We start from the raw sequence: 11,791 nt of genomic DNA on the forward strand, positions 1-11,791 counted from the left end.
TAGGGATGACCAGGGATGTTCTCTGTTTAGTGAGTCCTCCAGATCAGAGGCAGTAGGGATGACCAGGGATGTTCTCTGTTTAGTGAGTCCTCCAGATCAGAGACAGTAGGGATGACCAGGGATGTTCTCTGTTTAGTGAGTCCTCCAGGTCAGAGGCAGTAGGGATGACCAGGGATGTTCTCTGTTTAGTGAGTCCTCCAGGTCAGAGACAGTAGGGATGACCAGAGATGTTCTCTTGATAAGTGCGTGAATTGGACCATTGTCCTGTCAAAATGTAACGAGTACTTTTGAGTGTCAGGGAAAATGCATGGAGTAAAAATAAAATTATTTTCTTTAGGAATGTAGTGAAGTAAAAGTTGCCAAAAGTATAAATAGTAAAGTACAGATACCCAGAAAAACAACTAAAGTAAAAGTACTTTAAAGTACTACTTAAGTACTTTACACCACTGATAATTTACACCATTGCAGAATTATTCTCACATTAATCATATAGTTTTGCACACGGACCGCCGCCCGTTTGAAGTAAATAATCATTAATGTATTTACGTGTGAAATGCCTTCATTCGCCATTTCTCAGTCGGATCCAAGCCTTCTTGTTAAGGGTTTTTGTAGGGTCTCATGTGGGCGTAATGCTCTGATTGTCCACAAGAGGGCACAATGTCCTTCTTAGTTGTCTGGTCTCCATGGGTGTTCAGTCATTGGAACGGCTACTTAGCTGTACCAGTGACTGTCTGAGAGGGGAGTTTTCTCACCAGTCAGAGTTCTACTTAAACTACATATTTTTAAATAAGAGCTTTGCAAGAGCCTTTTTGACTTTCAATGATGCAGCTCTCTCTCTAATGAACCATTGAAAAGTACCAACAGAAAAGTACAAAGATCTTTTATAGCCAAGATACACCCCTCTCAATTTACATGACGAACCACAGATCTTAAGAACAGTTCACAAAGGTTAAGATTTGTATGAAAGATATCTATAAAACATAGACAGTTACTTCTGTGTCAACAGATCTCATTGTAAAGACCAGTGTCTGGCCCCCTTCTACTCCAAACGGGAACCCATCTCACCCTGGCACGGTATAGCACAAAAACATTACCTCATGTTATCTGGCATGCTCTTTAGGCTTTATTACCCAAAGACATCGTAAATCTCCTCTGTCAGTGTTATCTCATAGAGGCCCATCCTCAGTGGAACACACACACATAATACTCTATTCTGTCGAATGTAACAACTAGTATAATGTAATACAAGCATTATAACAATCTTACAAGCATTATAACATTATCTTGCAATTTTCCATGACACACAATATAGTCATGTTTGTCAAAAAGTGTTTATTAATACAAAGTCATCAGAGAGACAGAGACACAGTTGAAGTCGGAAGTTTAGATACACTTAGGTTGGAGTCATTAAAACACGTTTTTCAACCACTCCAGATTTCTTGTTAACAAACTATAGTTTTGGCAAGTCGGTTAGGACATCTACTTTGTGCATGACAAGTAATTTTTTCAACAATTGTTAATTAACAGACAGATTATTTCACTTATAATTCACTGTATCACAATTCCAGTGGGTCAGAAGTTTACATACACTAAGTTGACTGTGCCTTTAAACAGCTTGGAAAATTCCAAAAAATTATGTCATGGCTTTATAAGCTTCTGATAGGCTAATTGGCATAATTTGAGGCAATTGGAGGTGAACCTGTGGATGTATTTCAAGGCCTACCTTGAACTCAGTGACTCTTTGCTTGACATCATGGGAAAATCAAAAGAAATCAGCCAAGACCTCAGAAAAAAACATTGTAGACCTCCACAAGTCTGGTTCATCCTTGGGAGAAATTTCCAAATGCCTGAAGGTACCACGTTCAGCTGTACAAATAATAGTTTGCAAGTATAAACACCATGGGACCACGCAGCCGTCATACCGCTCAGGAAGGAGGCACGTTCTGTCTACTAGAGATGAACATACTTTGGTGCGAAATGTGCAAATCAATCCCAGAACAGCAGCAAAGGACCTTGAAGGTTCTGGAGGAAACAGGTACAAAAGTATCTATATCCACAGTAAAACGAGTCCAATATTGACATAACCTGAAAAGCCGCTCAGCAAGGAAGAAGCCACTGCTCCAAAACAGCCATAAAAAAAGCCAGACTACGGTTTGCAACTGCACATGGGGACAAAGATCGTACTTTTTGGAGAAATGTCCTCTGGTCTGATGAAACAAAAATAGAACTGTTTGGCCATAATGACCATCGTTATGTTTGGAGGAAAAAGGGGGATGCTTGCAAGCCGAAGAACACCATCCCAACCGTGAAGCACGGGAGTGGCTGCATCATGTTGTGGGGGTGCTTTGCTGCAGAAATGACTGGTGCACTTCACAAAATAGATGGCATCATGAGGACGGAAAATGATGTGGATATATTGAGCATACTTCCAAAGTTGTGGCAAAATGGCTTAAGGACAACAAAGTCAAGGTATTGGAGTGGCCAACACAAAGCCCTGACCTCAATCCTATAGAACATTTGTGGGCAGAACTGAAAAAATGTGTGCGAGCAAGGAGGCCTACAAACCTAACTCAGTTACACCAGCTCTGTCAGGAGGAATGGGCCAAAATGAACCCAACTTGTTGTGGGAAGCTTGTGGAAGGCTACCCGAAACGTTTGACCCAAGGTAAACAATTTAAAGGCAATGTTACCCAATACTAATTGAGTGTATGTAAACTTCTCTCCCACTGGGAATGTGATGAAAGAAAGAAAATCTGAAAGAAATAATTCTCTCTACTATTATTCTGACATTTCACATTCTTAAAATAAAGTGGTAAACCTAACTGACCTAAAACAGGGAATTTTTACTAGGATTAAATTGTTAGGAATTGTGAAAAAACTGAGTTTAAATGTATTTGGCTAAGGTGTATGTAAACTTCTGACTTCAACTGTAAGTCATCGTTTTATTATGGTATGTGTTGTACATGAGCATGTGCTGACTGGCTGGCTGGCTGACTGACTGACTGACTGGCTGACTGACTGGCTGACTGACTGACTGGCTGGCTGACTGACTGGCTGGCTGACTGATGGACACATAACTGACTGACTGGCTGGCTGACTGATGGACACATAACTGACTGACTGGCTGGCTGACTGACTGACTGGCTGACTGATGGACACATAACTGACTGACTGGCTGGCTGACTGACTGACTGGCTGACTGACTGACTGGCTGACTGACTGACTGACTGACTGACTGGCTGACTGACTGACTGGCTGACTGACTGACTGGCTGGCTGACTGATGGACACATAACTGACTGACTGGCTGGCTGATTGACTGACTGACTGACTGACTGACTGACTGGCTGACTGGCTGACTGACTGGCTGGCTGACTGATGGACACATAACTGACTGACTGGCTGGCTGACTGACTGACTGGCTGACTGACTGACTGACTGACTGGCTGGCTGACTGACTGATGGACACATAACTGACTGACTGGCTGGCTGGCTGACTGACTGATGGACACATAACTGACTGACTGGCTGACTAACTACCTACCTAACTGACCAACAAATAACTAGCTAATTAACTGACTGACTGGCTGACTAACTACCTACCTAACTGACCAACAAATAACTAGCTAATTAACTGACTGACTGGCTGACTAACTACCTACCTAACTGACCAACAAATAACTAGCTAATTAACTGACTGACTGACTGACTAACTACCTACCTAACTGACCAACAAATAACTAGCTAATTAACTGACTGACTGGCTGACTAACTGACCAACAAATAACTAGCTAATTAACTGACTGACTGGCTGACTGACTACCTACCTAACTGACCAACAAATAACTAGCTAATTAACTGACTGACTGGCTGACTAACTACCTACCTAACTGACCAACAAATAACTAGCTAATTAACTGACTGACTGGCTGACTAACTACCTACCTAACTGACCAACAAATAACTAGCTAATTAACTCACTGACTGGCTGACTGACTACCTACCTACCTGACCAACAAATAACTAGCTAATTAACTGACTGACTGACTGACTGACTGACTAACTACCTACCTACCTGACCAACAAATAACTAGCTAATTAACTGACTGACTGGCTGACTAACTACCTACCTAACTGACCAACAAATAACTAGCTAATTAACTGACTGACTGGCTGACTAACTACCTACCTAACTGACCAACAAATAACTAGCTAATTAACTGACTGACTGGCTGACTAACTACCTACCTAACTGACCAACAAATAACTAGCTAATTAACTGACTGACTGACTCCTCTCAGCCTTCCGGTTTTATCATCACAGACAATAACATTTTCTCAAGCTGTTTGTTAGTGGGTGTGACCTGGCTAAAGCTTTCTGTTAAAAGGCTTATTGAACATTCTACTGGACAAAGCTGCGTAGAGGCAGAAGTCTAATGTTGGGGGTTATGATGACTAAACTCACAACACGCTCACACTCTTCTTTTAGTTCAGAACGACACTATTTGTCTTCGTGATGAGTGTGATGCAACAGTAAGACTCTTGATAACATCTCAGATGTTTCCTCAATGATGTGGATGTTTCTATCCTCCACTGTGATCTGCCATGTCATCCAGGTTCAGCTTAGTAGCCAATAGTCCATCTATATCTCATGTTCTCTCTCCCCCGCCTCTCCCTCTCCCTCCCTCTGCCTCTCCCTCCCTCTGCCTCTCCCCACCTCTCCCCCTCCCTCCCTCTGTCCCCACCTCTCTCCCCCCCTGCCTCTCCCTCTCTCTGCCTCCCCCACCTCTCCCCGCCTGCCTCCTCTCCCCTCTGCTCCACCTCTCTCCCCACTGCCTCTCCCTCCCTCTGCCTCCCCCACCTCTCCCCCTGCCTCTGCCCCTCCGCCTCGCTCCCCGTCCCCCTCAGATATCTCCCATCTCTCTCCGTCCCGGCAGAGTAATCTTTTTATTACACCCATCACACCCTGGCCCCCCTGTCCTCTCTTTCATATTGTAGTCAAAGCGTGGTAGGAGCAGGACACTGGGGTCTCTAGTATCTCCACCTGACGACCTCTCCTCCTCTACCGCCATGATGCTCTCTACCAAACACATGATGGCCGCATCGATGTTGGTGTTGTCCTGCGAGGGGGAGTGGGATGGGGGGAGAGAGAGAGAATTCAATTTTCACTCCCATATCTATTGGGTGAAATACCACAGAATGCCATCACAGCATCAAGATTTGTGACCTGTTGTCACAAGAAAAGGTCAACCAGTGAAGAACAAACACCTTTGTAAATAAAGTACACGGTCGGTCGGTCGGTCGGACAGACGGAGAAAGAGAGAGAGAGACGGAGAGAGAGAGACGGAGAGAGAGAGACAGGGGGAGAGGTAAAAAGACAGTTTATAATCACAGTCCCTCACTCAGCCAGCAGTTAGCCGGTATTTACATTCTATGAATGAGCTCTGTTAAGACTCACACACAGACACTGTCTGCTAACATCTCCTAACATAAAGAATAAATACCCTGATATACTCTCCATACAGCAACAATAGAGACCTATCCCTCCCTATGTCGTGACTTTTTACCTCTGACCTCTCACCTTGGCTGAGGTCTCGTACCACCCCACGAAGCCGTGGTCTCTGGTGAAGTTCTCCAGTTTGGGCAGTTTGGAGCAGAGACCAGTGCTCAGTTGGTCACACTTATTACCCAATAGGACGGCCGGAATTGGCCTCCCGTTACCCAGAGCAACCTGGGAGGAAAGAGGGATGAAGGAGTGGTGAGACGGAGTTGTGGAGAGAGAGAGAGAGACAGAGAGAGAGACAGAGAGAGAGACAGAGAGAGAGACAGAGAGAGAGACAGAGAGAGAGACAGAGAGAGAGACAGAGAGCGAGACAGAGAGAGAGACAGAGAGAGAGACAGAGAGAGAGACAGAGAGAGAGACAGATCAAGGTCTTCAATAAAATGTTAACAAAGGTTATTATTAGCAAATATGACAGCAGCCACTGGCTGCGAGAGAGAGAGAGAGAGACAAAGAAAGATAGGAATGAAGGAGGGAAGGGTGAAATAGAAGAGTGAAGGGGGAATGTAAACAAAGCTCTATTAAATGTAAACAGAACTTGAGCCTCGTCAGAATCTACTATGTCTTTCTGTTCTTTGTTATTTCCATGCAGGCGCGGAGCATTACAACTGGTTATAAGCATGTTATAAGCATATTATGTCCCTTGTCTTAGACCTTGGAGTCGAGGTCTCCCTTCCACTTGAGGACAGCCTGGAAAGTGTAGGCCCGTGTCATGTCAAACACCACCAGGTAAAATGCATTATTACTGGTTCTAAGCATGTTCTAAGCGTGACTTGTCTTAGACCTTGGAGTCGAGATCTCTCTTCCACTTGAGGACAGCCTGGAAGGTAGAGGCTCGGGTCATGTCAAACACCACCAACGCACCCACAGCCTCACGGTAGTAGACTCGCGTCATGTTGCCATAGCGCTCCTGGCCTGGGGACACAACAACAGTGATATACCAACAACTACAACAACAATCTTTTTCAATAAAATTATGTAAGTAACTAAGTGTGTGTGTGTGTGTGTGTGTGATACATATATATATATATATACACACACACACACACACACACACACACACACACACACACACACACACACACACGTGAGTTTTCTAATCTGTAAATGTAATTTCTCCTGGAAGTTAACCTCTCTCACATGATACTGATATACCAGGAAAAACCATCTGATAGACAGACACGCTATTTTAGGGCAAAAAACACAAACACAGGTCTGAAAAGACCGTAAGAAACCTGGGGGAAATTCATTTCACCTCTGACCATAACATTTAGATAGACAGACAGAGACAGAGAGAACAGGCTCTCTCTTAACAACACATTCCGTTCAGGGTGTGTAATGAAAAACACTATATATACACAAAAGTATGTGGACATCCCTTCAAATGAATGGATTCAGCTATTTTAGCCACATCCGTTGCTGAATCTCTATAGACAAACTTTGGCAGTAGAATGGCCTTACTGAAGAGCTCAGTGACTTTCAACGTGGCACCATCATAGGGTGCCACCTTTTCAACAAGTCAGTTTGTCAGATTTCTGCCCTGCTAGAGCTGCCATGGTCATCTGTAATTACTGTTATTGTGAAGTGGAAACGTCTAGGAGCAACAGTGGCTCGGCCGCGAAGTGGTAGGCCACACAAGCTCACAGAACGGGACCGCCGAATGCTGAAGCCTGTAGCGCGTAAAAATTATCTGTCCTCAGTAGCAACACTCACTACCGAGTCCCAAACTGCCTCTGGAAGTAACGTCAGCACAAAAACTGTTCGTCAGGAGCTTCATGAAATGGGTTTCCATGGCCAAGCAGTCGCACACAAGCCTAGATCACAATGTGCAATGCCAAGCGTTGGCTGGAGTGGTGTAAAGCTCGCTGCCATTGGACTCTAGACCAGTGGAAATGCGTTCTCTGGAGTGATGAATCTTGCTCCACCACATGGCAGTCCGACAGACGAATCTACGTTTGGCGGATGCCAGGAGAATGCTACCTGCCCCAATGCATAGTGCCAACTGTAAAGTTTGGTGGATGAGGAATAATGGTCTGGGGCTGTTTATCATGGTTCGGGCTAAACCCCTTCGTTCCAATGAAGGGAAATCTTAACGCTACAGCATACAATGACATTCTAGATGATTCTGTGCTTCCAACTTTGTGGCAAAAGTTTGGGGAAGGTTCTTTCCTGTTTCAGCAAGACAATACCCCTGTGCACAAAGCAAGGTCCATACTGAAATGGTTTGTCAAGATCGGTGTGGAAGAACTTGACTGATCTGCACAGAGCCCTGACATCAACCCCATCGAACACCTTTGGAATGAATTAGAACGCCGACTGCGAGCCAGGCCTAATCACCCAACATCAGTGCCCAACCTCACTCATGCTCTTGTAGCTGAATGGAAGAAGCATGTGGCAAGTCCCCGCAGCAATGTTCCAACATCTATCTAGGTGAAGGCCTTCCCAGAAGAGTGAAGGCTGTTATAGCAGTAATGTTCCAACATCTAGGTGAAGGCCTTCCCAGAAGAGTGAAGTCTGTTATAGCAGCAATGTTCCAACATCTAGGTGAAGGCCTTCCCAGAAGAGTGGATGCTGTTATAGCAGCAATGTTCCAACATCTAGTGGAAGGCCTTCCCAGAAGAGTGGAGGCTGTTATAGCAACAAAGGGGGGGACCAACTCCATATTAATGCCCATGATTTTGGAATGAGCACGTGTCCACATCCTTTTGGTTGTATAATGTAGCGGTTGCTGCTAACACGCATTGCTTGAATAACATCAGATTAGCAACCTGGCAGAAAAGCCTTTTCCTACAATGTCTATCTCTGTTTACCACACCATCTCTGTCTACCCACTGTAACGTCTGTCTCCATTCATTAAGTCCACATATGCAGGAGAGATGAGTTCCCACTGAGCTTTAAACACATAGCCCTAAGGACAAACTGTTTAGGACTCCTATTGACAATGAGGCTCAGGGCAGGAGTGCTGATGTAGGATCCGTTTCTGCTGATGTAGGATCCGTTTTCTATCCTTATATAGCAGCGTTTCACAAACTTGGTCCTCTGGACCCCAAGGGGTGCACGTTGTTGTATAATTTTTTGGGCTACTTTCACCCCTTTTTCGTGATCTCCAAATTGGTAGTTACAGTCTTGTCCCATCGCTGCACCTCCCGTACGGACTCGGGAGAGGTGAAGGTCGAGAGCCATGCGTCCTCTGAAACATGACCATGTCAAGTCGCACTGCTGCTTGACACACTGCTCGCTTAACCTGGTAGCCAGCCACACCAATGTGTTGGAAGGAACACCGTCCACCTGGCAACCATATCAGCGTGCACAGGAGTCGCTAGAGAGCAATGGGACAAGGAAATCCTGGCCGGCCAAACCCTCCCCTAGCTTGGACGACGCTGGGCCAATTGTGCGCCACCTCAAGGGTCTCCCAGTCACGGCCGGCTGTGACACAGCCTGGGATTGAACCCGGATCTGTAGTGACGCCTCAAGCCTTGCGATGCTATACCTGACCGCTGCGCCACTCAGGAGGCCAGGTGTTTGGTTTTTGCACTATACAGCTGATTGAAATAATCAACTTCATCATCAAGCTTTGTTCATTTGAAGCAGCTGTGTCGTGTTTGGGCGAAAAATAAAAAAGGTGCACCTCTTGAGGTCCCGCGAACCAGCTTTGGGAAACGCTGGTCTATAAATTATAGCATGATATGGACGTGGCAGGAGACCTGGGGGCTGTATGTATAAAGTGTCTCAGAGTAAGAGCGCTGATCTAGGATCAGATTCCCCCTGTCCGTATACTCTTAATTCATTTTTTTAATCGAAAAAGGAAATCTTGACCCTAGATCAGCGTTATTTAAAAAATACCAGATCAGCACACCTACTCTCAACGGAGCCCTGGCGTGAGAATGACTGGTCATCATACACACTGACAGCTGGTAGACATGGTGTGATGTCATTATCTTTGGTGGAGATGATTAGGAAGGACAAGTCTAGATGATACAGCACCATAAACGGTCTGCTCTGTTGACAGATGGGCTAAAACACAAACACACACACACACACACACACACACACACACACAGCAATGCTTTACTATACCTGAGAATACTTTGAGACCAACAATTGATTCCTATTCAAAATCCTATTTTCCCTAATCCCTAAACCCAACCCCTAACTTCAAATGTAACCCTAATTATAATCCTAATTTTAACCCCTAAACCTAAAATAACATTTTTACAAGTGAGGACTGGCAACATATCCTCACTTCTCTGAATGTTAGTTGGTTTTCTATTCTAGTGTGGACTTCTGGTACACACACACACACACACAGTCAAAAAAGACTCACGAATATATAGGTGCTTGTGCGCGCGATTTTGTCCAGCGTGCGTGCATGCCAGTGTTTTGGGCATTATTTGCTACTGATTAAGAGCTTAACCTATCGTTAAGACTCCTATGTGTCGTATAAAAATAGAAATGTTACAAAACTATAGGGTATTTTAGTTACACCTAATTAGTTTACCAACCGAGTGGCCGATACCATTTAACATAGAGCATGGCCTAAGTGCGTGACATATTGTAGACTTGTGTGTCTTATTAAAATAAGACCCAAAAGGTAGGCAACGTAGGGTAGGTAATTACAATAAGGTAATTCATTTAGGCTACTAACCGGCTATGTCCCACAACTGCAGACGCACCACCGTCTTGTGATCCCAATTGAGTATTTTGAGAGCGAAGTCTACTCCTATGGTGGCCCGGTAATGTTGAGAGAATATCTGATGGACATAACGCTTGATTATGGACGTCTTGCCGACACCCAAGTCACCGATGACCAGGACCTTGAGCAAGCGTTGTTGCTGCATGGTTGGGCTATGAGTTGGTAGAAAACAATCAAGTCTAGTTACACCACATTATTGTCCACATATAATTTTTTTATTAAAAAAATATTCCAAAAGCCAGTGTCTCTTTTTTTCAGTTGATTTTATTCCATATGGGTCCACTTTTCGCAGCTCTCTTTTCCCGTTATTGAAGTTGTCTGTGTGACAAATAAGACAGTATACAAGTTCCTTTGATAGAGAAAAAAACATTTACATCCTGTCTCCACTTATTCAAAATATGCACTCGAAAATAGTCCAGAAGTTATTTTTATTTTCTCCGATTTTCTATTTCTATACAAGTCCAATGAATCCACGCAATGAAACGACTGCGCGTATTGGTGACTCTTCACCCGTGACCTAAACTTCATTCCATCTGGCGCTAAAAAGGAGAACTTCTAGAAAGTGCTGTCAGCGCAAAGTCATTACCTAACTGTCAAATGAGGTCAAACAGCCTGCAGGTCTGTGTGCGTGCTCAACTTTTCTAAAAGTCGTTGCCGTTTATCTGCGCGTGAAGCTTCTTCTGCCCGTCAGCTGTTTGACGACCACACCCCTTTAACCGATCAAATAAAGGCGAACTACACCACATAGTTGTTCACATACATTTTGTAATGGAAAATTACATAAAGAAACAAATTGTCCAAGCAGTGGGTAAAAAAGTACCCAGTTGTCATACTTGAGTAAAAGTAAAAGATACCTTAATATAAAATGACTCACGTGCAAGTGAAAGTCACCCAGTACAATACTACTTGAGTAAAAGTCTAAAAGTATTTGGTTTAAAATATATTTAAGTTCAAAAGTAAAATGGTATTGGTAAAATATACTTAAGTATCAAACGTAAAAGTATAAATAATTTCAGATTCCTTATATAAAGCAAACTAGATGGCATAATGTTATCGTATTTTTTTAAAAATATATACGCATAGCCATGCTCCAACACGGACTTAATTTACAAACGACGCATGTGTTTAGTGAGTCTGCCAGATCAGAGGCAATAGGGATGACCAGGGAAGTTATCTTGATAAGTGTGTGAATTAGGCTATTTTCTTGTCTTGCTAAGCATTCAAAATGTAACGAGTAAATTAGGGTGTCAGGAAAATATATATATATATAAAAAGTTAAGTACAGATACCCCACAAAAACGAATTAAGTAGTACTTTCTCGTATTTTTCCTCAAATAATTTACATCACTGAGTCCAAGTCAGTGTCTATCTTTTTTCTCCTTCCATATGGGTCGACTTTTCAGCAGCTCCATTTTCCCCATTACCTGAAATTGTCTGTATGCCAAATAAGGTAATCCTCCACATATTCTAGCCTAAACTAGTACATTCATTGATAGAGAGAAATAAAGAAAACATTCATATCCTGTCTCACTTATTACAA

At 43.6% G+C, this 11,791-nt stretch overlaps 1 protein-coding gene across 1 annotated transcript; it reads right to left on the bottom strand.

Annotated features, from left to right (window-relative positions):
• Positions 1 to 4,884: 4,884 nt before the first annotated feature.
• LOC110531433 (ras-related protein Rab-38) lies at positions 4,885 to 10,925 on the bottom strand. The gene is made up of 4 exons (XM_021614633.2): positions 10,204 to 10,925; positions 6,343 to 6,473; positions 5,580 to 5,729; positions 4,885 to 5,118 (listed from the first exon to the last, which is right to left on the bottom strand). The coding sequence occupies exons 1-4, from the start codon at positions 10,394 to 10,396 to the stop codon at positions 4,903 to 4,905; spliced, it is 690 nt and encodes a 229-aa protein (XP_021470308.1). The 5' UTR covers positions 10,397 to 10,925; the 3' UTR covers positions 4,885 to 4,902.
• Positions 10,926 to 11,791: the final 866 nt, after the last annotated feature.

Source organism: Oncorhynchus mykiss, chromosome 9 (genome assembly GCF_013265735.2).
Source record: "Oncorhynchus mykiss isolate Arlee chromosome 9, USDA_OmykA_1.1, whole genome shotgun sequence".
Taxonomy (NCBI): Eukaryota; Metazoa; Chordata; class Actinopteri; order Salmoniformes; family Salmonidae; genus Oncorhynchus; species Oncorhynchus mykiss.